Source organism: Sorex araneus, chromosome 3 (assembly GCF_027595985.1).
Source record: "Sorex araneus isolate mSorAra2 chromosome 3, mSorAra2.pri, whole genome shotgun sequence".
NCBI lineage: Eukaryota > Metazoa > Chordata > Mammalia > Eulipotyphla > Soricidae > Sorex > Sorex araneus.
The window spans coordinates 200,911,902-200,939,305 of NC_073304.1; the positions used below are offsets into that span (position 1 = coordinate 200,911,902).

At 43.9% G+C, this 27,404-nt stretch overlaps 1 protein-coding gene across 1 annotated transcript in view; it reads left to right on the forward strand.

Moving 5' to 3' along the window:
- Window positions 1–27,404, forward strand: part of AP2B1 (adaptor related protein complex 2 subunit beta 1) — a 153,202-nt gene that overhangs the window by 119,583 nt on the left and 6,215 nt on the right. Inside the window, exons 19-20 of the mRNA XM_055130675.1 lie at window positions 14,821–14,905; window positions 16,413–16,499. Of these exons, the coding sequence (XP_054986650.1) occupies window positions 14,821–14,905; window positions 16,413–16,499 (172 nt within the window). The remainder of the gene's footprint in view (window positions 1–14,820; window positions 14,906–16,412; window positions 16,500–27,404) is intronic.

The window sequence follows — 27,404 nt, forward strand, 5'->3', positions numbered from 1 at the left end:
GGGTTTGTTGGTGTGTTTGTTTGTTTTAGAACACATTTCTCTCTAAACCAAGGCTCAGAGGGCCTGAAAATCATTCAGGTGTGGGCCTTTAATGAAAATATGCTCAGTATAAATTTATTTTCCCTTTTATTCTAGTTCAGGAAAGCCTAGGCTTAGGGAAGGGCATTTGTTTATGCATCCTGAAAATAGGTGTCAGTTTCTTTGTTCTAATTTTAAGAAGTAACCCAATTGGAAGCAGCACTGTAAAATGTACTTTTAGAGTCAGCTGCAGTTTGGGGACTAATGAAAAGATTATCTGATTTTTGAAAAGTGAAAATCATTGTTCCACTGGTCCGCTGCTTGCAAGGCAAGCACTGTGCCCACTGTACTACCACTCTGACCTTTTAATATATCTTATTTTTCAATCATCTGTTGACATGTACTTCAGTTGCTCCTATATTTTAGCTATATTGTAAATATAGTAACAATGATAGGTCTCATTCCCCTTACCCTGAAGAGCCTCTAATACGGCACCGTTGGGAGGATGAGTAAAGAGAGGCTGCTAAAATCTCAGGGCTAAGATGAATGGAGATGTTATGCGGCCCACTTGAGCATATAGCTGATCAACAGGATAACAGTATATTCATACCTCTCGGAGAGCCTGGCAAACTACTGAGAATATCCAGCTCGCACAGGCAGAGCCTGGCAAGCTACCCGTGACGTATTCAATATGTCAAAAACAGTAACAAGGGGCTGGAGCAATAGCACAGCGGGTAGGGCGTTTGTCTTGCACGCGGCCAACCCGGGTTCGATCCCCAGCATCCCATATGGTCCCCTGAGCACCGCAAGGAGTAACTCCTGAGTGCAGAGCCAGGAGTAACCCCTGTGCATCGCCAGGTGAGACCCAAAAAGCAAAAAAAAAAAAAAAAAAAAAAACAGTAATGATAAGTTTCGTTCCCCTGACCTGAAAGAGCCTCCAATCATTGGGAAAGACGAATAAGTAGAGGCTGCTAAAATCTCAGGACTGAGAGGAATAGAGATGTTACTGGTGCCCGCTTGAGTAAATCGACGAACAACGGGGTGACAGTGATACAGTGATTGTAAATAAGACTGCATTAAACATTGGAATAGATGGAACTCTTTGTGTTGATGTTCTTGTGCTCGTTGAATAGATACCCAAAGGTGGGATTGTTGCATCACTTGGTAGCTCTAATTTTAACTTCTTTGGTTGGGGTTTTTTTTTTTGAAGAATGTTTTGGGCACATTCAGTGGTCCTCAAGGTTTGCTCCCAGTCTGCTCAGGTAAACGGTGGAGCCAAGAATCAGGCGCAGGCCTTCTGCATTCCATACCCTCAGTCTATTGAGCTATCATCCCTATCTACTTTTAGCCTCTTATAGAAGTTCCGGTTGCATGATTACACTCATTTTTATTTAAGCCAGTGTGGCAGATTGTTGTTTTTTTCCCTTCTACATTCTCCCCAACATTCGGTATAAGTGCTACTTTTGGTTTTGGTTTTGGGGAGGAGTCACGCCTCCTCAGAGCTCAGGGCTTACTCTTGGTCTGCACTCAGGTATCATTCATGGCAGGACTCAAAGAACTCTATGGGAATCTAAGCCAGGTCGTCTGTGTGCAAGACAAGTGCCATACCTGCTATACAATCTCTCTGGTCCATATCATTGCAGTTTTTGATGTCAGCCATTCTCACAGTATGAGTTAGTATCTCATGGTAGTTTTAGTTTTGCATTTCCCTGATAATCAGTGACAGGCATATTATATGCCTATCATCCCTCGCTGTAAATTCTTTAAAGAAGTTTTGATTCAGGGACCATTAAGTTGTATATCTTCCATGTGGTTCGTGGCTTCAGTTCTTGCATCGGGGTCTTTAATCCATTTCGATTTTTGTTGTACATATGCCCAGGGACCATATATGCAGTGCCAGGGATCAGATGGGTCAGCCACATACAAGGCAGGCACCTTACTCACTAGACTCTCTTCAGTCCTTGAAGTAGGACCTTTTTGGTAAAGGTAATATTTATCTTTTTTTTTTTTTAAGCAGGGGAGCGCACCTCCTTGTGCTCAGGTCTTACTCCTGGCTCTGAGTTCAGGGATAATTCCTGGCAGGGACCATATGGGGTGCCAGGGATTGAATCCAGATCTTCCATATGCAAGGCAAACACCCTTCCTGCTGCACTATAACTCGGTTCCAAGATAATATTTATCTTAATTAAAACCTCCTTAATGTTCTCCCAGTAATTTCTATTTCTGTACTCTTATTTTATCCCCAGGATATTTGTTACATTTTAAATATTATTTAATGCTTTATCACTGTCTCTAGCGCTTTTCCCACTAGAATACAATCTACAAATGGACAGCAGAGTTTACACACACACACACACACACACACACACACACACACACACTGATATAACTTCCAGTGCCTTCAACAGTTCTGGTACACTGTAGCACTTTAGTACTGTCGTCCCGTTGTTCATCAATTTGCTCAAGCAAGCACCAGTAACGTCTCCATTGTGAGACTTGTTACTGTTTTTGGCATATCGAGTACGCCACGGGTAGATTGCCTGGTACACAATAGCTTTTAATCAGTATCTATTGAAGAAAAATTTGCTTGCACTTAACAAAATGTTTACAAATAACAGATGCATCTGGTTCTTGAAACAAACGCAGCAAGGCCATTTTAGTAGAATATCTCTAATTTATTCCTTAGTCTCTATTTGTTCTCTCTGAAGTAATCTTGTAGTCCTGCCCTTGAATCTGATTTAATACTTTTGTACTTGGGTAGGTTGGTGCTGGTCCCAAGTATAATCCTAAATGCAATTACAAATTCTTCTTTCAAGAGGATAGAGCAAACATCAGAAGCTATTGCTTCTTTGTTCATCAGTATTTGAAAAGACAAGATTTGGAGAAAAGAATATCTGAGTAACATTTGAGGACATTTTTTTTTTTTTTTTTTTTTTTTTTTGCTTTTTGGGTCACACCCAGCGATTCGCGCTCAGGGGTTACTCCTGGCTTTGCACTCAGGAATTGCTCCTGGCAGTGCTTGGGGGACCATATGGGATGCCGGGGATCGAACCCAGGTCGGCCGCGTGCAAGACAAACGCCCCACCCGCTGTGCTATCGCTCCGGCCCAGAGGACATTTTTCTATTAACATAATGTGGTGTGTCACCTTAGCTTAAAAAAGAATTACTACTATCAAACTATACATTAACCATGTACAGTAATTATCTAAGACTATTTTGTGTAATATTCCCAAAGTAAATCTGGAATCTTTTTTTTTGGGGGGGGTCACACCTGGCAATGCACAGAGGTTACTTCTGGCTCTGCACTCAGGAATCACCCCTGGCGGTGCTCAGGGGACCATATGGGATGCTGGGAATCGAACCCAGGCCGGCCACGTGCAAGGCAAACGCCCTACCCGCTGTGCTATTGCTCCAGCCCCTAAATCTGGAATCTTAAGGATGCTCTATAAAAGTGTCCTGGAACCTAGAGGAGCCCACAGTCATGTTGGTGGCTGAAGGAACTAGAGCTGAGCAATTTCTTTTTACTGCAAGACCAGAGAAAACCTGTCTTTCTCATAATCTATTGTAGATTAGGATAGTTGGGAAACTGTAAGAGGACTTTAAAAGGAAGGCAAGAAGGTTGACTTTTGTCAGTGAATATTCATTGTATCTCATTTTTTTGCTTTCATGATGCAGTTACTTACAAGTAATACTCAAAACAGTCTAACTTCTGCCTTTAAAGGTGACAGGAGGGGTCAGAGAGATAGTACAGCAGGAAGACACTTGCTTTGCATGTAGCCAATTCAGGTTCAGTCTTTAGCATCCCATATGATCCCCTGAACACAGCCAGGAGTGATCCCTGAACAACAGCAGGTGTGACCCAAAACAACCACAACAAAAAAAGTAGCAGGGTTAGGGAGACACTGTCAGAAGGTAAAGACTTAGCATTTTCCTGTTCCAGATTTTTCTATGCATGCATCAAAAGAGTTTACTTTGGGGTGAATAGTTGTGACTGATTGTAAACTTAGAGACATGAGACTTCAGAAGCTGGTGAGATAAATCTCATGTCTTCGCATACAGCTGACCCTAGTTTTGATCCATGATACCACATTGCCCCCAAACATCATCCCAGTGGTCCAGCCTTGGACGCCCCAAGCACACCCAATGTAGCCTGGGTAATCCACCACATCCTCAGGTCCTCACGCTGAACTGAGAATCCTGGGGGAATTGAGACTCCAGAACTGAAATTCATTCTGGGTCGACCATCACAAGGTCAGCATCAGAGACTTGGTTAGGACTTTGTGGTTATAAATTCAGCCTGACCTATTATAGTCTGTATGATTTTGGTTTTGGTGTTACTATAGGTGGGCTCTCTCTCTCTCTCTCTCTCTCTCTCTCTCTTTCTTCCCTCCCTCTCTCTCCCCTCTCTCTCTCTCTCTCTCTCCTTCTCTCCTTCCCTCCCTCTCTCCCCTCTCTCTCTCTCCCTCTCTCCTTCCCTCCCTCTCCCTCCTTCCCTCCCTCTCTCTCTCTCTTCAAAGATAGCTTTCAGAAAAATTGTGACCTACCTTCCTTTTTTTTTTAATTTTTATTTTATTATTATTATTTTTTTTTTGCTTTTTGGGTCACACCCGGCAATGCACAGGGGTCATTCCTGGCTCATGCACTCAGGAATTACCCCTGGCGATGCTCAGGGGACCATATGGGATGCTGGGATTCGAACCCGGGTCAGCCGCGTGCAAGGCAAACGCCCTACCCGCTGTGCTATCACTCCAGCCCCCCCCTTTTTTTTTTTTTTTTGCAAAGTGACTTTGAACGAGAAAGCAGTTCTTCTGTTTTAAAGACATACTTGAGGGTTTAGTTTAAGTGGCAAAATAATTAAACAGTTTGACTCCACAGTTCTAATCCCACTGTGCCTTGATTCTAATTTACTACTTCTTTAAACAGGGTTTTAGACTGGGGATGTGGCTCAGTGGTAGAGTATCACTTTATAATCTTAATCTTCTTGGTATTCTAGAGAGTTAATCTGCCTACCTCTAAATCATGGTCTAAAATATCTGTGAATTTTTAGAGAGAACAAGCTTGTGACAGAATGAGAACTATAAAAGGAGTCATATTTATTTTTAGCATCTTTTGGTTTCAAAGTAAGGCTTTTCCAAAGAGCTTGGCTCTTAGCATCCCATTGCTTTGGTTTTGTTTTTGTTTGGGGCCACATCAGGCTATATTCAGGGCTTTCTCCTGGCTCTATATTCAGGGATCACTCTGATGGGCTCGGGAAGACAATATGGGGTGCTGGTTCAGCTGCATACTGGGCAAACATTTTACCCAGAAGGCTACCCCTCCAGGCTCTGATTTTTTATTTATTTTATTTTGGGATTTGGGCCCACACTGGGAAGTTTTCAGAGATCACTGGGACCATGTGTGGTGCTGGCGATCACTCCCAGGTTGACTTAGCTTCACTGATCTGTCTCTCTGGACCCCCCCATTGCTTTTTTAAAACCTAGTAATGATAGGTACTACTAGAGGATTTATAATTTTAAGAGATGGGGGGAGGGGCTGAGGGGGTTTCAAAGCTTTCCTTTTAATCCTGAGAGCTGTTTAAGCATGAAAATTTTAAGTTGAGGAATATTTGTTGTCCAAGTGGGGGCTGTTAGTTTCGGGACTTGGAACCAGTGATTTATCAGGAGAGGAACTGGTCAAATTTTCCGTGAAGGGGCTCCTCTGTCAATATTCTCTTAGCAGAGAGAACTGTACTAACCCCTGGAGAGCCAGCAAGTATGGCTTCTCTCTAGGATGGACAGTTAGAGGTGCGGCTGGCCGCTCAGCTGCCGTATATATCATGTCACCCTGTATCTGATAGGTGAGTGGACTGAGAGTATTGGTAGAGGGTTCTTGTTTGAATCGTAACCTTGAAAACTAACTGAAGATGTTGAATTTTAATTAGCATCAGAAGGAAAGTAAGTTTATACCTTCTATGGTGAGTTTCATAACCATTTCTGCCTTAACTGTTTCAATACCCTTAATTATATAGGTCAGTAGGATTTGAAATATAAGGCTGTATATAAACTGAAAAATGGTAGCCACCGTGGAGCATAGATTGGGAAAGCAGAGCTACAGGTTGATTTAACTTAGCAGCTGGCAGGAGCTTCTTCTGCTTGGATCTCAGATGACATATATTCCACAGTTGGAGTTGGTGCCATTAAAAATCTGTCACTCAGAGCCATTCCTCTAGGATCTGTTGACTAGATGGTATGGTGCTTAAAACACATCTGAATCATCATTCCTCAGAGAACGAGAGATGGTTGGCGTCACTGCCTGGTCCTAGATTGGACCAGTCTGTGAATACTCTTTCCAAAAGCTAAATGGAGAGGAGAAATAAATGAAAAAAAAAAAATACTCCTCAGAGACTTGGAAAGGTCATGCATGACGTCATGGAAGAGTGGATGATACAGTCTCAAAGGTGAGCTGTGTGGCACTTGCCTTGGATTTCCTTGTGGCAGTGCCTCCTGTGGTTCTCTACGGTGAGCCACGGTGTGGTGAGAGGCCACATTTGCCAGAGTTCAGGCTGAGTTCATCTCGTACCTTTTTATAGTACTTTTGAGTACACTGGAACAAGGTTAGAATATTAATTTAGCCTGCTCGCCTCCAGCTGTGCCACCATAAAGCGGCTGCAGCTACTGCCGCAAGCTTCATGTGCTGGGGAAAGAAACTAATTGCTGGTTACAGGCAGGAGCTGACAGGCTGCTCTTTCCCCAACAGCCACTGAAAGGGTCTTTTAAAAAACATTATTGTTATTAAGGGTTTATAGCCTACTTTTGTGTTTTCCAAGTGCCTCATAATCATTTCTGTTTGCTCTTACTATTGATGTCCCCTAAGAGGCAAGTTAATATTATGACCACACGTGGCACGTGACACACCAGAGGAACCAAGGATTAGGTAACATTCTCCTTGGTACCATCTGTGATCTGGCTGAGGTGTGCTTCCTGTTGCATAGTGCATTGAACCCGTTTCCTCACTGTGTGCTTTTAATAGAGTGTTTGTACCATTATAACCACAACTACATTAAGAAAAATATTTTGGGCCGAGAAGATGGCTCAGTGACTTAAGGCACTTGCCAAGTTGTGAATTTAAACCCCAGAGCCACCTGCAAGTGCTGAGGCAATCGATCCTGACAGTCCTGCTGCTAGGGAGGCCCAGCTGGAAAGCACTGGGAGATGCCTCAGTGGCTTAGAAAGTATCGGTGAGCTTAATGCCCAGTGCAGTGACGGCAGCAAGGATACTGGTCACCCAGGGTCTGGGGCTCCACGTGAGACAGAAAACAAATGATATACAAAAACACATATGGGTGTGTACTTAAATAGAGTACATACACATAATGAAAAAACCTGAAACGGCTTCAGTGAGGAGGCTTCTCTTATAGTGATGTACTGTGATATTTTCTGTTCCATTCTTTTATGCCAATTTCAACCCACTAATTTTAAGAACCACCAGTTTGTAGCTACCCACAGTTTTTACAAGTGTAAGTACTTGTAACTAAAGAACACACCTGGGCATATTTTATTGGGGGCATCAGTTTTACTCAAAGGTAACTAGAGAAAAACATTTTAATTTAAAATACTTAGCAGTGGGCCTGGAGCTATAATACAGCAGGTAGGGCGTTTGCCTTGCACATGGCCAACCCAGGTCCCAAGCACTTCCAGGAGTGATTTCTGAGTGCAGAGCCAGGACTAACCCTGAGCAAAAATAAAATAAAATGGCAGGCTGGAACTATAGAGTAGTTGTCTTGCATGCAACTGACCCGGGTTTGATCCCTGGCACCTCACACGGTGTCTTGAGCCTGCCTGGAGTGATTGTTGAGCGCAGATCCAGGACTAAACCCTGAGCACCACCAGGTGTGCCCTTCCCCCCAAACCAACAAAAAAATAAGTACATAGGTACAGGCCACAATGATAGTACAGTGGGTAGGGTAGTTGCCTTGCATGCGGTTAACCCGGGTTCAACTGCTGGCACCATAAAGCATGCACAGGAATGCTTCCTGAGTGCAGAGCCAGGTGTAAGCCTTCAGCACTGCCAGGTGTGACCTCCTAACAAAGAATAAAATATGTAGGCATAGGGGCTGGAGCGATAGCACAGAGGTAGGGCTTTTGCCTTGCACGTGGACGACCCGGGTTCAGTTCCCAGCATCTCATAAGGTCCCCTGAGTACAGAGCCAGGAGTAACCACTGTGCATTGCCAGGTGTGACCCAAAAAGCAAAAGAATATATATATGTATATATATATAGGCACATTGTGGAGTAACATGGAGCGCCAAAGAAATTGTATTTTAATGGACTACCCCACAATATACCTCTGTTAGCCCCTCTCCCTTCCTTCATCCCAGTACATTCACCTACTTTTCTCTGTGTTAAAAAAGTACCATCCTTGGAAAACTTTAGATTTAGCTCATATCTTGTCTAAGCCCAAATGGTTCCCAGGAGCTTTTGAGTAGTATATTTTACAATCATGCTTCTTACACAGTTTAAGTCTATGACGTGTACTGTTCTAAAAACTTGGGTAGGGGTGGGCAACTGAAAAAAAGTGGAGGACTTACTCCAAAAAACACACTTGAGGATACACTGATAAACAAGAGACAAAATAGATTCCTCCCTTCATGAAACTTATGTTCTTCTGGAGACAGCCTGTGTAGCCCTGGGATAGGTGGTAGGTAGCAGCCTGGTAGAAAAATGGAATTGTATGACAGAGGAAGAAAGGGAAAAATAGAGCAGATTGGGATAGAGAGTCTTGGAATTGGAATAATTTTTATAAATGCATTGATCATAGAAACCTATCTGAGAGAAGAGAGAGACCTCTGAAAGAAGTTCTCTCTGAGAAGACCTACCTGCTTTGGTTAAGCAAAGACCTGAAAGGAGTGAGCCATGCAGCTTTTGGAGGATGAGAGTAGCAGACAGAAGAAACAGTTTGTGCAGAAAGCCAGATAGGGACATGCCTGGATCGTTAACAGGGCAGCAGGCTTTTGTGACTGCTACAGTGCTACAGGCAAGTAGCACATGCCATCAGAGAGGGACTGGGCGTCAGTACAGGCAATTGTACTTTGGTTTTTTAATTTGGTTAAGATGGGAAGTCACTGAAAAGTTGAACCGAGAAATATTTGAGCTGACCTACATTTTAAGATCACTCTGGCTTCTAAGTTGAGAATAGACAGAGCAGCTAGGTGTTGGGGGTGAGTGAGACAAGTGCAGAAGCAGAGAGACCATTAAAAAGCGTTGCAGCATTCCATTTGCTGAGTTTAGAAAGACAGCAGGAGGTTCTTTTTAGGGATAAGGAGGAATGATCCAGAGTTTGATTTTAGACATGTTCATTTTGGCATATCACTTATTCAGGAAGATACTAACATGGCAGTTAGATATATATGATCATTGATTTCCAATAGGCAACTTAGACATTTACACTAAAGCACCTGGAAAATGGTTCTCCAGCTTGTTAGGACTGTGTATGTCTATTCTGTCACCACTGAGAGTGAATTTCAAAGATGGCATTCAATTGATTATGTTCTATTTGAGTCGTTGACCCTGGCAGTGCTCAGGGGAACATGCGGTGCTGAGGATTCCAAGCAGAGTCCACCACGTGCCAGGTCAGCACCTTAAGCCCTACTATGTCTAGTCCAGTTCCTCTGATTCTGTTTTGGCCTAGCCATTCAAAGGGCAACTGACATACACTTGGAGAACTTAGCATTTGGTTGTAGTCTATAGTACTTGCATTATTCTTCCTTAGCCTATGGCACTGATTTAACTCAGTGGTTTGAAATAAAAAATACTCCTATTTTGACCCCCCCAGTCCTGCCTCATTGAGTACTGAGGGGGTTATGTCATGCATATAAATGGTGTAAAGGTAGGAAATAGATTGAGAAACAAGCACTTCAATTCCATTTGCTGAAGAGCTTCCTCTTAATTTCATGCAGCAGATATTTGTTGAGTCAGGAGTTTGTTGTAGTGTAGGTGAGGCAGATGTAAACAGTTATTTTAAAGCTGTTACAGTAGAAGTGTTTGCATTGGGTGTTATGGGAAAGGATTTAGGACTTTCCTGAGAAGTCTCAAGCTTGAATTGAATCATAAGATTAGATATTTTCCAGAGGTGCTGGGGTCATAGACAGTTGTGATGCCTAGACTTGATCCCCCAACCCTGCCAAAATAAATATTTTTCAGATACCCAAAGCTTCAGAGAAGAATATATTGATCAGAATAGTCAATATGTAAAAAGACAGGGAAAGCTGTGAGTCTCTGTGTGGATAAAAAAAAAATGATTGATTTTGATGTGGATGAAGTTGAAGAATCAGGCTAGGGAGGCAGAAGGAGGCCAGACCCAGAGGACATTTCCCCTTTTATTTATTTATTATTATTTTTTTCAGTGATTCTCTCCCAGTACTATTCTCCCTCCCCTTTTTATTTTTCAGGTCTCAGAGAAACTCAGAGCCTCAGGCTTGCAATGCTTATGCTCTACCTCTGAGCCATACACCATTTATTTGTGTATTTAGCCAGTTTTTAGTGAAGCAAGATAGTTTTGTTTGGGGGGTTGATTTTTTTGTTTGGGGTTAATGTTTTTATTTTTGTTTTTTTGGGTTTTGTGTGTGTGTGTGGTTTGGTTAGTTGGTTTGTTTTTGGATTTGGGGTCACACCCAACAATACTCAGATGTTACTCCTGACTCTGCACTCAGGAATTACTCCCGTCAGTGTGGAAGGGACCATATGGGATGTTGGGCATCAAACCCAGGCTGGTTGCATGCAAGGCAAGTGCCTTACCCATTGTCATATCTCTCCAGTCCCAAAGCAAGATAGTTTTTATTGAATAAAACTTAACTAGAAAGATATGAGTGGAGAAAGAGAAAGAGCAGAAGTATGTGTTCACAAGAGAGTGTGGGCTTCTCCAGAGTGGAAAACCAAGCAAGCAAAGATACGTGGAGTCATAGCAAACAGCATACATGTTCAAAGGAGAACATGGGCTTAAAGAGCTTTTTTTTTGGGGGGGGGGTGGGGCAGAGGAAGCACATCTGGCAGTGCTCAGGGCTTACTCCTGGTTCTGTGCTCAGTGTTTGGGCAACTATATAGGGTGCCAGGAATTGAACCCAGGTTGACCATGTGCAAGACAAGTACCCTATCTGCGATACTATTGGTCTAGCCCCTATTCTTTTTCTATTCATAAAATTTTTATTTGGTATCTTCCAACCAGTACTCAGAGAACCCATGGGCCACTCACAGGACGGGGTGGTTCAGTGCCAAAAACCAAGAATGTAGTGCTGCTTAGGCTCTGTGGTCCCGGGGACCACCGTGGCCACCTAGCAGTACCTGGTGGGGGAGTAATATGGTACCCTGATTTGAACTTCGATCACTGAGTTCTCTTTGCAGCCCTGAGCCATTTATTCTTGAAATGAGCACAGTTCTGTCCAAGAGTCAGCAGGGAAGTCACTCGAAGGGCTGGAGCATGTGTAACCCTGAGACCCCAAACAGAAGTCGCGGAGCAAAATGTTGACTTTGAAATGCTGTTAAAAAAAATTGAGGGGTGCAAAGACAGGAGTAATTCCTGTGTATCGACGGGTGTGACCCCCCCCCCAAAAAAAAAAAAAACTTTTTTCCTAAGAGTGACCTGTCCAGGGCCATAGCAGGGTAAAGTGCAGGTAAAGTGCCTTGCATGCAGCCCACCTGGGTCCGCTCCTGGGCAACCCACAGGGTCCCTCAAGCACACCAGGAGTGATCCTTGAATCACTGGATATGACCCCAAATGAAACGAAGAGTTCAGTTTTTCTTACAAGAAAGGTAGAAATTTGCCAGTCACAGTAGGGTAAAGCATAGTTAACAGCTTACCAGTAAATTTTTTATCTCTTCTGATCTCATTTTAGCCTGGTATTAGTACTGGAGTGGAACATGTATAAGAATTCAGATAAGACAATAGCACATAGCTATCTTTTAATGATATTTAAAAAAAAATAATAGAGGCCAGGGAAATGACTCAAAAGCCCAGCCCCCAACATTTTTCCAGGGATAACCCATGAACACCGACCTGCACTTTTTCTGGAAGACAATCCGTAGCTTTTTTCATTTTCTCAAGAGTTCCAAGGCAGGGGCTGGAGCAATAGCACAGTGGGTAGGGCGTTTGCCTTGCACGCGGCTGACCTGGGTTCGATTCCCAGCATCCCATATGGTCCCCTGAGCACCGACAGGGGTGATTTCTGAGTACAGAGCCAGGAGTAACCTCTGTGCATTGCTGGGTGTGACCCAAAAAGCAAAAAAAAAAAAAAAAAAAAAAAAGTTCCAAGGCAGAATGGTGTGACACTGCTGAGCTCAAGGATTTTTTTCATTGTTAAAGGATTGCAGTTGAAATAAGGACTCACTCAGAACAAAATAATTACAGGTTCCTTAAGACTTTTCAGGTAACATTATTTTCAATTGCCTAGAGGGACTTTTCTCAAAATAAGCTTTCTACATTAATATGTGAGCAGTATGTGTCCACATTCACATCTCACATAGGTCTAGTGTGTGGCCCTCACTAGCCCACTCTCACCACCTCATTATCACTTCAGATACTCTCCTCAGAGTACAGCGCCACTACAAGATCTTTCTGACGCCTGTATTTACAGTATGTCCTCTTTCCTTGATGAGAATCAAATGACTTTGAAACTCTTTCCCAGAAGTCCTATGTCTTTTGAAGTGGAGCTCTTGATGCAGCCTAAAGAAGGCCTAAGCACCATCTCTCTTCCCCTCACCTGATTCTGGCTTTTTGAGAACCCTGCCGTCTCAGCATTGTGGGCAGCAGATTCTGGGCTCTTCGAAGTCATCAGTGCTGTCTGTGGACTTAATTGTTAATAACAAGCTTTGGTTTGGGGTTATAGTTAGCAGGGCTTGGGGGTTGCTCTTGGCTCTGTGCTCAGGAATTACTCCTGGCAATCTCAGGAGGCCATCTGGGATGTCTGGGATTGAACTGGGTTATTAGCTACTTTCGAGTCAAGCGCCCTACCTGCTATACTGTCTCTTCAGCCTTAGAATTGGTCATTGCAAGGTAAAAGCACAAGATGTAAAGAAGTAATTTGACAATTTATTTGGGCAAAAGAATAGAAAGACTATGTCAGATAGGCAAAGCTCAACCAAATCAAGGAAAAAGAATTGAAAGTACTGCTTAAGATGGGGAGATAAGTTAGGTTAATGACAAAGAAGCAGGAGCTGGAGCGATTAGCGGGTAACTCCTGAACACAACTGGTGTGACCAGGTCAGGGTATCCGGGTAACCCCTGACCCTAAGTACAGGAGTAAGCCTTGAGTACAATTGGTGTGACCCAAAAATTCAAAAAGGGAGGAAAAAAAAAAAAAGAAACACGGTAAGTACTTCAAAAAGACAATGTTTGCATCTCATCGACTTCAAATGAAGCCGTGGGTAAACTGTTGGAGTGTAGACATTCCCCCAAGGATGGAGGGAGAGTGGTACTCCTTAGGCTTAAACACTCCCCCTGCCTTTAAGTAATTTATGCAAAATGGGAGAGAAGTAGGCCTGATTACTGATTTTAGAACTTGCCCAGAGAAATGGTTTCCTGCAGTGCCAAGAGCATAGATAGAAAAGTCACTAGTGACAGAAACCAGTGGGAAGTAGTGGTTTAGAACAATTCTCCTCCTCCTCCTCTCCCTCTTACAGTACATGGTTCTTAGACACTGCCGCAGTGGAATCGGTGTGTTTCTGAATATATTCACCAATCAGTGTTGCCCCTGAATAAGTACTTATTGTAGCTTTTTTAAAAATATAAGCAGCACACTCTGAATTGAACAGCCATGGCCAAATCACAGCCTACCTAAATCAAAAGCCTGTATTGTGAAAAGAAAACTCATTTCTTCTTTTGCTCAAAGGCTTTTTGTTGTTCTTCTCATTACTAGTGTTTGACCCAACAAGCTTTTTCAAACCACAGGCCTTGGAAAATAAGATCTTATAAAAGAAACTTGTAAGTCAGTATTTTGGGGTTTAGGTGACACTCAGCAGGGCTCAGGCCTTAGTCCTGGTTCTATGCTTCGGAATCACTTCATGTGATACTCAGGGGACCATCTGTGGTGCTCAAATCAAACTGAGGGCAGCCAAGTCAAAGTTAAGCATCTTAATACCTGTACTGTCTCTGGCCCCAAAATCAGTATCTTTTCAAAGTAAGGGGTAGTCTGGAACCAGTGTTGTTTGATCCTGGTTCTGTTTTGTTTGTGTTTTGGTTTTGTGGCCACACCAAGCAGTGCTCAGGTCTTATTCCTGGCTCTGCACTCAGCTCACTCCTGGTGGGATTGGGGACCAAATGGGGTACTATATGCTTCAAACCCAAGTCAGCCACATGCAAGGCAAGCACTCTACCACCTGTACTATCGCTCCAGCCCAATCCTGCTTTTTTATATTAGCAATGTGACCCTGGGTGTTACTTAGTCCTTCTGAGCCTGTTTCTCTTCTATAAAATAGGAGAAAAAATGACAGCTATTTTGTTTGGGTGTAGTTGTGAAAAGGATTTTAAATACACTAATAGTTCATAGTACATGGTAGCAACTAAAGTTAATAAACATAGTAAGGAAAAGTACATGCTTTGAGATTTCTGTATATAGAACTGGTTCTCTGAATTTGTCCCTATTGTCAGAGTTCTCTGACAATGGAGAAAGGGTATGCTTAGCAGTAGTTGGGCTCGTGTGGCTTGATTTGAGGAGTCTTACATTGTCTAAAAAAGAAGGAAATAAGGTGGTATATTTCTAGACACATAACTATTTTTTCCCTCCTACCTGGTTTCCTGTGATGTCCTAATTTTCCCTCATTATTTTCCTGGCAGGTGGCTGTGAAAAACAATATTGATGTCTTCTACTTCAGCTGCCTCATCCCACTCAATGTGCTTTTTGTAGAAGATGGCAAAATGGGTAAGTATGTCTTCCTGTGTTTCTGCCGGGATATCTTTGCCCTTCCTCTGAATGCCAGGCAGAGCAGTGCCCTCGAAGTGCAAGTTAATTTTTTTTAAATGGGTATGACTATTCTAAAGCCATTAATAATTCACAGTTATTATAGTCACTGAGTTGTTCATCTTGCTTTACTGTTTGTTTCTAATTTCTCTAATCCCACTGCCTGTTTCTGAGGATCCAGAGGAAGGGTTTGGTGACAAGTGTATTTGAGTCTCTGCCTAGCCTGTTAGCTGTGACAATGTAAAAGTGCTTGACTTCTCTGAATTTTGGTTTTCAAGTTGTGAGGCAGAAATAATTTTTCTGTGACTTAACGAGGTACTCTGTGCAAGTCAGTATACCTCCCCTTTCCCACCCTCCCCCTGCCTCCATGGCAGACAAAATTCCACATACTCTCTCTACTTTTGGGCATTATGGCTTACAGCACAGACACGTGAGAGGTCATCATGTTTGGTCCATTATCTACTTTGGACACACATGTCCCATGCCGACTGATTCCTCCAGCCATCATTCTCTTAGTGATCCCATCTCTATTCCATCTGCCTTCTCCCCTCCGCTCATGAAGCAGGATTCCAGCTATGGGGCAATCTTCCTGGCCCTTGTATCTACTGTCCTTGAATGTCAGCCTCATGTGATGTTATTCTATACTCCACTAAGTTCTTAACATTTCAGTAATTCAGTAATTTGTAAGAAACCAGGACTAAAGCAGTAGTACAGCAGATAGGGCATTTGCTTCACATGGCTGAGCCAGGTTTGATCCTCAGCAACCCATATGGTTCTCTGAGTCCGCCAGGAATAAGCCCTGAGCACTGCTAGGTGTGACATCCCCACCCCCCCTGCCAAACAAAGAATCATTAGAATTTCTTACATGTCTGTTGACATTTATTACTTGCTTTACCTGTAAAACTAATGAAACTAGCTGAAATGGTGGGGGTAGAAGGATACCATAGTACAGCGGATATGCCTTGCACTCTGCTGATCCAAGTTTGATCCCTAGCACCATATCTGGTCTCTGAGTGCCACCAAAAATCCCTGAGCACAGAACCAGGAGTAAGCCCTGAGTACCATTGGGTGTGGCCTCAAAACTAACTGAAGCACTAGTTGGAAGACACCAAATAAAAATTAAATTGAGTTATCATTTAATGGGTCATTGGATAGGTAAGGCAGATATATGTGTGGAGATTAGGGCCAGAAAACACACAAAACTTATCCAAAGTCACCCAAAGAAGGAAATAGTACAGCTAAAACTAAATCCTGAGTGCAAACTCTTTTCTAATGTCTCTTTGTGCTACTGATGAGAGATTGATTGAGCGGGAATGTAGAACCTCTGCAGAGCAAAAGTTGGCTCCTCTCCCAGGCTGCTGCTGGCTGTGATGCCAGAGTCAGCACTCAGAAGGAAAGTGCAAAGCTTCCCAGATCCTAATATTGTCAGATTTTGCACTCCTTCCTTTCCTTCTGCCTCTCTCTACAGAGCGCCAGGTCTTCCTTGCAACATGGAAGGATATACCTAATGAAAATGAACTTCAGTTTCAGATTAAGGAATGTCATTTAAATGCTGGTGAGTAATGAGTCCATGTTTCCTTTTCATCCTAGTAAATCGGTCTTTGAAAACATTTTATCTTTCCTTTGTTTACTTTTTACAGGTACCTTGTGTCTAGTGGGTAGATGGTAGATATTTTGCAAACATCCTTACTAAGAGCCCTATTTAGAACTGTAGATTCTGGCTGAGAAGATAGTGTGAAGTTCTAGAGTACCACAATTTGATCCTGCCGTCACCCAAGCATTACAGGGTGCGTGCGTGCGTGTGTGTACAGAATCCTATAATGATTATTAAACAAGAATAAATTACAGGGTCCAGAGAGATGGTACAGGGGCTGGAGTGATAGCATAGCGGGTAGGGCGTTTGCCTTGCACACGGCCGACCCGGGTTCAAATCCCAGCATCCCATATGGTCCCCTGAGCACCGCCAGGAGTAATTCCTGAGTGCAGAGCCAGGAGTAACCCCTGTGCATCGCCAGGTGTGACCCAAAAACCAAAAAAAAAAAAACAGAGAGATGGTACAGTGCGTGGGTCAAGACCAGCCCTAGGAACCCTAGATTCTGGCTGAAAGGATAGTGCAAAGTTGTAGAGTACCACAATTTGATCCTGCATAGTCACCCAAGCATTACTCTGTGTGTGTGTGTGTGTGTGTGTGTGTGTGTGTGTGTGTGTGTGTGTGTGTGTGTGTGTGTGTGTGTGTGTGTGTGTGTGTGTGTGTTCGGGAGTTTGGCTATCATGCCCACAATCTGCTTCCAGGCACCATCTTAGGGCACCAATAGCCCTGGTCCAGAGACTCCCAGTTGAATCCCAACATTGATTAGTGCCCTGCAGAGATGTCTCTGGAACCCAACCATTTACAATCTAGGATTCCAGAAGCATGCAGCCACAAAAGCTCTCATAATATTCAAAATGAGTGTAGCACTGTAGCACAGTCGTCCCGATTTGCTCGAGTGGGCATCAGTAATGTCTCCATTGTGAGGCTTGTTGTTACTGTTTTTGGCATATGGAATACACCATGGGTAGCTTGCTGCGCTCTGCCAGGCGGGCGGGATACTCTCAGTAGTTTGCCAGGCTCTCCAAGAGGTATGAAGGAAACCTGGGTCAGCCTCGTGCAAAGCAAACGCCCTACCCGCTGTGCTATCACTCTAGTCCGTCCGAAACTAATGATGGAAAATAAATTATCTAGCATCTGCCCTTGGCAGGCAGGCTTGAATGGTGGTGGGAAAATTCAAGCAAAACATAATGCCCAAAAGTAAAGAGTGAGTATTGGGGAAATTGCCATAGAGGCAGGGTAAGTACTGGGATGGTGGGGGAGGAGAGGATACTATAAGACATTGGTGGTGGAAAATGTGCAGTGATAGAGAGATGGGTGTCCAATCATTGTAAGGTTGAATCTCAAGCTGAAAGCTTTGTAACTGTATCTCATGGTGATTCAATTTAAAAGAAAAAAAAAAGACCAGCCAGGTTCAATCCCCAGCACTACATACGGTCCTCTGAGCCCCTCCAGGAGTGATCCTGAGCACAGAGCCAGGAGTAAGCCCCGAGTATCACGAGGCATGGCACTTCTGCCTTTCCCAAGAGAAGAATATATTCTCTGCCTGCGGGACAAGTGCATCAGCAGTCTGATGGAGTCCTTGGGTTTCCTGATACCCCAGAAGTGCCGCTGTGCCTCTGGAAGGACCCCAACAACTCAGGACCAAGTTTCCCTAAAAACTTAATGGCCAGGGGCTGGAGCAATAGCACAGCAGGTAGGGCATTTGCCTTGCACGCGGCTGACCCGGGTTCGATTCCCAGCATCCCATATGTCCCCTGAGCACCGCCAGGAGTAATTCCTGAGTGCAGAGCCAGGAGTAACCCCTGTGCATCGCCAGGTGTGACCCAAAAAGCAAAAAAAAAAAAAAAACTTAATGGCCAGAAGTTAGGTATGTGGGAGCTACACCCACTTCCCACTCAGCTATACAAGCTCACTTATCAGCATTGCTGCAGAGACTCATAAGCAAATCTCAAAAGAGATCAAAAGCTACAGTTAATCTTGGTTTCTTGCATGGCTGAGCAGACCAGGGCAAATCATAGGGAAGTGGGTTGGCCTAGTGCCCGCCAATGCAGAGTCCCCAGCAGCCGTTTGTTTCCACAATCCAAAATCCCTACCATGCCCCCAACTGACTACACAGTCTTGGGTTGGATCTCACCAAGATATAATCTGCTGAAAATTCAGGTATGTGGGTTTTGTGACTGAAATCTCCAGACTTTCCCTGAGTTGGGATGGGCTTCCTCCCCCAACCTCCCACCTTCCAGAAGCCTTGGCAGTCGTACCCACACCCCAAAGCTGCCACCCAGTTAAAAAAGCTACTCCAGCCTTACCGTCCTGGTAAAAATACTGAACACCCCTGAACAAACATGATGACCTCTTGGTACCTGTATTGCAAATCATAATGCACAAAAGGAGAAAATAGTGCCTGCCATAGAGACAGGCGGTAGGGATGGGGAGGGATTGGCTGGGGGATGGAGGAAGGAAAACAGGTGACATTGTTGGTGGGAAATGTACACAGGTGAAACGATGGGTGTTGGATTATTATATGTCTGAAACCCAATCATGAACAGTTTTGTAATAGTCTATCTCAAGGGTAGAGAATAAAAAAAATTTAAAAATATTATAGGGCTAGGGAAGTAGTACAAGTGATAAGATTCTTGCCTTACATGTGACCAACCTTAGTTTGATCCCTCATATCACATATGGTCCCCCAAACTGCCAGATGTGACCAGACCCCTTCCATCAAACAACTATCCCAACCCCCACCCTGAGGGGAAAAAATCAACATTGATTAAAGTTTATTTGGTAATGTTTTTTATTTTCTTACCTTGTGACAGCTTTCTACCATGATACTAACCTCTTTGGTTATTACTAGAAAGCCCGGGCCTTTCTGGAGTTAATTTCATTACTAAATAGAACATCAAAGAGATGATAAAGAGGAAAGACAACCACTATCAGTCCCTGAACTTTTCCTGAGACGTTGAGACCATGGGAGGAAACCTGAGTGTCAGAGTTAGATTGTCTGTCCAGCCTCTCTCTCATTGCGTTTAATACAGGCTTAGTGGGTTGAAGGAAGGCAGCCTGGGTGACTGGCCAGTGCCTCTTTTTTCTGTCCTTGCCCATCATTTCCTCCTGTCAGCATGCTGCCCACCTGCCATTGGAGTGGGGCTTAACACCCGGGCAAGAGACAGTAAGACAGTACAGAAGGAAGGCCCTACTGAATTCTTCCAACAGCTTTAATTGTGTTTGGAGGCTCTATGGTGTATTCATCCTGTGTGTTTCCTTTAGACACATCCTTTCTTTTTTCTTTTCCTTTTTTTTTTTTTTAATTGAATCACCTTGTGATACACAGTTACAAAGCTGTTTGTGGTTTGGTTTCAGTCATGCAGTGTTACATCACCCTTCCCTCCACCAGTGTATGTTACCGGTATTATTTCCCACCATAAATATCCCGTTTCCCGCCAAGCATCCCCCAACCATACACCCCCATTCCTCCCCACCCACTCTGGTCTCTGTGGCAGGCACTTTTCTTCTCTCTCTCTCTCCTTTTGGGCATTTGATACATCCTTTCTTTTTTTTTTTTTTTTTGCTTTTTGGGTCACACCCAGCGATGCTCAGGGGTTACTCCTGGCTTTGCAATCAGGAACTACTCCTGGCGGTGCTTGGGGGACCATATGGGATGCCGGGGATCGAACCCGGGTCGGCCGCGTGCAAGGCAAACGCCCTACCCGCTGTGCTATCGCTCTGGCCCCGATACATCCTTTCTTAAGGGAATTCTCTTAAGGCCTTGGAGTCTTTGAAGGATATAGTCTGTGGAAGGAAGCAGTCCTCTTCAGTTTCCATGGCAGTGACTAGTTAATTCTCTTCAGCTGTACTTTGTCTTCTCTCAAACACTCTAGGTCTAGGTTTCTCACCCTGATTAGTTATGCATTAGAGTTTTCACCAAAATATCATAAATAGATCTTTTTATGCTGTGTGCTGACATGGCAGTGTTACCTATCTCTGAAGCCCACTACTCGGCTAAAACTCATTTGATTGGAGGCAGGGGTGGCGTGAAGAGTGACAGTTTCCATTGTCTAAGCTGTTCTTCGGGAAGCCTTTGGTGCAGAACCCTCAATTGTTAATGAGGAGAACCATACTGGATCCTATTAAAGAAGAGCCAGATTGGAAGAGCCCTGGCCCTTGGTTGTGGTTATTCTGTATGAGTTGGTCTCATGGCAGCATTTCATAGGGGTGCTTATGAGAACATGTGTCACACAATAAAAGGATTCTGTGATTAGCATCAACTGAAGTGGGAAAACGGAATGTGATGTGCATCTCTTAGAAATCACTGCTGCACTTTGGTGCGTTGAAAGCGGAGGTCCATAGTGCCCAAAAGTATAGAGTATGGGGGAAATTGTCTGTCATAGAGGCGGGGGAGGTTAAGATGGGTGGGGGATACTGGGAACATTGGTGGTAGAAAATGTACGCTGGTGGAGGGATGGGTGTTCAATCATTGTGTGACTGAAACTCAAACATGAAAGCTTTGTAACTGTCTCATGGTGATTCAATAAAAGAAAAAAAGAAAGCTGAGGTCCGACACTGAGAATTATATTTTCATTTACCATGAAATTTAGTATCATTTTTAATGTATCTGTAGAACACCAGCGTTCCTTGATGATCATTTAAGAAACTCTGGCCTACAGAGAGCAGAGACAGATTATAGTAACCAGGAAGGTTTGGTTTCAGATGCCCAATATGGAAAGGATACTCTTTCAGAAAAGGAAGTAGAAGTCTGGATAACTGGGGGCTTGGATCAGACAGCCAGAGTAATAGTTAAGCTCTAGGGCTTCCAAATTAGAGTTTACTACCCTAGTTCACCTTGGTATACCTTTGTGATCTCGCCAGAGAAGCGATGTCTGGCCTTTCTTCCAGTCGGGCTTTGTCCTTAGAAGTAACCTAGCACAAATTCTTAGAACAAATTCACTTTCGATCTATCCTGCCATGGCCTCAAGCCAGTTCCTCCCTGCCTTGGGTGCTCCAGATACCAACAAATCCATTTCACAGTGACAGATTCCTCCACAGTGCACATGGAGTGGAGGGAGACAGCCACTTCATTTTTCTCAGGAGACCAAGGCTATTGTTTTCCAAATCGCTGAATCTGCTAATCTTGGAAGTCAGTTCCTGCAACTAATTTTTTTTTTTTTTTTTTGCCTCCTTCCCAAGATCTGGAATTCTCTGGCCTTTGCATTTCTTTCCAGTCTGAGGCCCTATTAACATGAACGTTTTCAGGTTTAGTGCCTTCTGATTCAACACCCTGGGTCTAGCTGAGAGCTAAAAATACCATCCTTTGCAGCTGATCTGTCCTAATCACAATAGCACCAGCACTTTAAATAGCTTTTCTGTGCCATAGTAGACATTTGACAGATGGAACTAACACTGAGGGCTGTAGGAAGTCACAGGCTCAAAGGACTCAGTGACCTGGCATTGAGCTTTCACTTTAGCTCTTCCATTTCTTTCTACTGAAGAGGAAGGGAATGGGGGTAGGGGGCTAGAGAAGGAAGGAAGGAACACTTTTTGTTTCTTACCATTAAAAGTCAGATCTTAATAGAAAGGAGAGGCACTAAAGTGTGGGTCTCCTAGTTTTCTGGCATTGATCATTTCTGTTGATACCCAGAGCTCCGTACAAATCTGTTTTACATCTCACAGTTTGAGCTGCATCTGGGCTAAGTATATCTAGGACGACGGTCTTAACTATGTAAGAGGTAGTTGCATCTCCAACCACATCCAGAAATGAATCTTTCTGCAAAGCAGTGTGCAATCTGTCTTAAATTGTTTCTGTCAGGGACCAGAGCAATAATACAGTGGGCATGGTGCTTGCTTTACATGCAGCCGACCCAGGTTCAGTCCCCAGCACCACATATAGTCCCCTGATGCCCTCCAGGAGTTGATCCCTAAGCATCACCATGTGTGACCCAAAAGCCAAAAAAGAAAAATTTTTAAATAAAAATAAATATTTTCTGGGGCTGGAGTGATAGCACAGCGGGTAGGGTGTTTGCCTTGCAAGCAGCCAACCTGGTTCGATTCCTAGCATCCCATATGGTCCCCTGAGCACCACCAGGATTAATTCCTGAGTGCAGAGCCAGGAGTGGCCCCTGTGCATTGCCAGGTGTGACCAAAAAAAAAAAATTAAAAATTAAAAATAAATATTTTCTAAACACTCTGAAGAGCTCAGACATGTGAATCTAGATTCACTAGTTAGGTACCAATAAAGGACAGATACTCCTTCTGGTCTGGGCACAAGGTGGGAGTAGATTCTATATATCTTTGTTTTGTCATGGTTCTCATCCACTGGAACATTTCATAAACAAAAATGTTTTCAAGTATAGTTTGGCTATCCAAATAAATTGGGCAAGAGATGGTATAGCAAGTAGAATGCTTGCCTTGCACACAGCAAACACAGGTTTGATCCTCAGCATACCATATGTTCCCCCATGCATGCCTGGAGTGACTTCTAAGCACAGAACCAGAAATACCCCCTGAGGGGCTAGAGCAATAGCACAGCGGGTAGGGCCTTTGCCTTGCACGAGGCCAACCCAGGCTCCCAGCATCCCATATGGTTCCCTTGTGCACCGCCAGGGTAATTCCTGAGTACATGAGCCAGGAGTAACCCCTGTGAATCGCCAGGTGTGACCCAAAAAGAAAAAAAAAATAGAAATAACCCCTGAGCTTTGCTGGGTGTAGCCCAGAAACAAACAAACAAAAGCATGATACATTTTTTTTTTTCAGCAGTCTTAAATATCACAGCTGGGCTGTGCATGCAAATCCTTCATTCACACTCTGAAGTAGGTTAGAGTATCTTCACTCTTGATGCTGCTAGGAGAGGTGTGACCTTAGCTAAATCTGAAAGATGAAGGAAGACCACATCCACACCTCCTAAGGTTTGAGGCCTGGACGTAAAGAGCCAAATTCGATGAAAGAAACAAACCGATAAATCACATCTTGAAATAGCTGTAACCTTTGCTTGTTGTTTTTTGCTGGGCTGGGCCAGGACACACCTTAGAGCAGCATTCAAGGGTTGCTCCCACCAGTACTCACAGGGACCATGCAGTGTCAGCATCAGACCCGGGGCTCCTGCATGTGAAGCATGTGCTCCGGCACTTTAAGGTGTCTCCCCTGCCCAGCTCTCAGTGCATCTGGCCATCTTTTTCTCTCTATCCTTGGAGCAGAATTCGCTGTCGTACACCTCACATGGTATCACCAGTATACACTGAATTACAAGCATTGCATTTCCCTTCTCAAACATCACATTCTCATTCCCACTATTGTAAGATTCCGTTGTATATTCCAGAAGTTCAGGTGTGTATCAAAACTGATATTTTGTCAAGATGTCTTCATCTAGCTGAAAAGCTCTTGATAGCTGGCTCCTGTTGCCATTTTTTAATAAATATATTTAGCAGGATATGATTATCCTGCCATCTATACATCCTAAACCCAAACCTAGTGTGTAGCATTTATGAATTGGTCATACACATGTATAAAAACCTCCGTCCATTCAGTTTCCTGATAGAAATCTCCTTACAACCATTCATAGGAAGGGAGCCAGATTTCTGGCCAGAATGCTTCCAAATGTATTAAAGTTACACCCATTCAATTTGCTTATTCTGTTGTTGCCTATTCTATTCTGGCTGTTTGCCTCATTTTCTTTCTAATTCTAGGATCAGAATTTGTATGTTTGTGGCTTTAATTACTTAGCCCATCCTCTCTTCCATAGGTGGTGAAATAATGAGAAGTCTTAGGAATCTGGGTCTTTCTTACTCTCTAGAACATGACGGTGCTAGTGCAGCAAGGTGGCTTTTTAACCAAGGCTCCTACTGTGTGTTTTCTGTTTTCTTGGGGATGGCAAAAGTCTTAAAACTAAAGGGTGGCTTTTACAGCTTACGGCAAGCACCCCTTCTTGTGTTAAAGGCAGTCCTGTCAAAACACCCCATTTGGTGTTGCCTAGCAACCCAGTCTAAGCTGCAAGAGCCCTTCATTGCAGGAACCACAGTGACAGCTAGAACTTCCTGACCTCCAGAAGGTGGTTTAAAAGTACATTGAGGGGCCAGAGATACAGTACATGCTGCTGACCCCAGTTTGATCCCCATGCTCCTTACCATCCCCCAGTCCCCTCCAGGAATGATCCCTGAGCACAGAGCCGGGTATAAGCCCTGAGCACTGCAGGGTGTGGCCCAAAAAATCTAAAAATAAATAAAAGGCACATTGAGGGCCCACTCCTCCAAAGGTGTTTCATATTACTACCCTCAGATACACTTTGTGGGTCCTTGAGATACACTTTGGTTCTTTGAAAGTCATTTGTCTTTATTACAAAGTTGTTAATGATACAGTTTTAGACATTCAATGTTCCATCACCAGTTACACCAGCAGTGTGACAACCTTACCTCTACCAGGATAGTTATTTCAAGAACTGATGCTCCAGGAAGCATATGCATGGGGAGTCAGTTCTTTTTGTTCATTTGTTTCTTTGGTTGTATTGTGGGTGGGATTTTTTGTATGTGTGGGGCCGGGGGGTGGTTTGTTTTGGGCCACACCCTACAGTGGCCAGAGGTTACTCCTGGCTCTGCATTCAGAAATTGCTCCTGTTGGTGCTTGAAGGACTATGTGGGATGCAGGGATCAAACCAGGTCAACTGCATAGAAGGCAAAATGCCCTACTGTACTGCTGTTCTGGTCCTGGAAAGTTAGGTTACAAGTATGCTGCTTTGGTGTTAGCGAAAACCTTGGGTGTAATGAGGGAAAGTTAAGCAGTATTTAAAGTGTGGTTAAAATGTTTAATGGATTTTAGTGCCTCCTCCCCTGGGCACTCAGTGCTTTGAATGTGAGAAAATGACATCAGGTGGAGATTGCCTCCCAATTCAGTCCTCAGGTAGGTGCAGCAGAGTTTGGAGTAACATTTTATTTAATGTCATTTTGTTATATTGGTGGTGAAGGGAAAAAAGCTGCAATCTCAACCAGCATTGAGTGAAATGATGTTATTCATTCAAGGGCCTGCTCTCATTAGGCGTCATTTTGCTTGAAGTTGTGCTTTCGAGGAGCCTACCTATGTGGGGGTGAAGTGAGCACTTAGAGTTGGTGGGTTTTTGTTTGTTGTGGTGGGCGGAGGAGAGGGGGTATACTCAGCAATGCTGGGTCACACAGTGGGGTGTGGGGATGCAGAACCAAGGATCAAACTCAGGCCTCACACGTGGCAAGCATGTGCTGTACTGCTTGAACTACACTCAAGTCCCCCAGTGGCACCTCTGACACTTGATTCAGACTTGTATTGGGGTTGTGGATGAGTGTCCGTGGCATCCCAGCGTCCGTGGGAAGCACAGTGATAAAAAGCTCCAGGATCCCTGTACGGACAGTCCCTATAGGTAAGAGAATAGAGGGACTGCCCTCATGGCACCTTTTCCTCAAGAGTGTGGTACAGATGAATCCGTGAGCTCAGGGGCCCATAAGTGGTGCTGGATTCGAACCAGGATTTGACAGATTTTTACGTGGAGAGAATTCCATGTCTGAAGGGTGGGCACAAATAACTCGGATTCTCATCAGAAATGAGCACAATAAACTCAGCAAAGAAGTGGTTGTTATCATCTTGAGTCTTAGTTTGTCATTCTCTGGTGGTGCGATATCCTGTTACCATAAGGGAGCAGAGAGAGGGAGAAAATCACTATTTTGACACATGGTGGCCATGATACTGTAGTGATAAGAACCCAAACCCCAACCCATTCTTCCCCCTGCATTAGTGGAGCATAAAGGCCAGTAGAAGCCTGGAGGCGTTCAGGCAGCAGGCAGCTTCCTCATAATTGTGCTCTTCCTTGGTGTCTCAGGTTATACAGTTTATTTTGAGGTATGGTATTCCCTACAAGCTTAAGAAAGCAGTTAATAGGGCTGGAGCGATAGCACAGCGGTAGGGCATTTGCTTTGCACGCAGTCAACCCAGGTTCGAATCCCAGCATCCCATATGGTCCCCTGAGCACCACCAGGAGTAATTCCTGAGTGCATGAGCCAGGAGTAACCCCTGAGCATCGCCAGGTGTGACCCAAAAAGAAAAAAAAAAAAAACAGTTACCTACTCAGAAAAAAGAAATACCAAAGCATTCAGTTTTAATGCCTATAATAAATAAATACCAAATAATAAATAACAAAGAATACCATTCAAATTTGAGTTGCAGGATTTCTGCAACTCCCCCTTTTTCCAGATCTGGCTATTGAGAGCAGAAGTAGTCATCTGTGGGGTGGTGTGAATTGTCAGACTCTGCTGGTGGTTCTGGAGCCAGGCTTCCAGAAATGGACAGTGACTGTGGCACACCTGTCTGTCCTTTTCTATTTGTATTCTCCCATGCATTTTTACCTGACTAGCTTAAGATACACTTCTAATTTAAGGTATAAGATACCCACCAGAATCTCCACAGGTAATTCTTACATTCATACTTAGTTTCAGGTGCTGAAGAGAGAGTAGAGAAGGGAAGGCACTTACCTTGCATGCAGCCACATTGGCTGTGTGACTGGTTCAAATCCAGGACCACTTATGGGCCCCTGAGCAAAACTCCCTTTCTCTCTTACTCCTGACCAGAAAGCCAGGAATCACCCCTGCTCACTGTCAGATATTGTGGCCTGACCTCACATACCCCCATAATTTTTTTTATAGTAATTGCTTAGTTGCACCTTATTCTGTTTTTCTCCCCTGGGATTGATAGGCAGTCTCTTCAAGAACCTCATCACCCAGTGCTGTTGTGTGGGAGAAGGGCGTTCTGAAATGTGCGCACCACTGTGTGACAGTACTTGTCAGGGAGCTGAGAACATGAGCTCCTAAGACTGTCAGAAGGGAATTAGCATACATTTGTTTGCTATTTTAACTAAAGGTGTTGGAT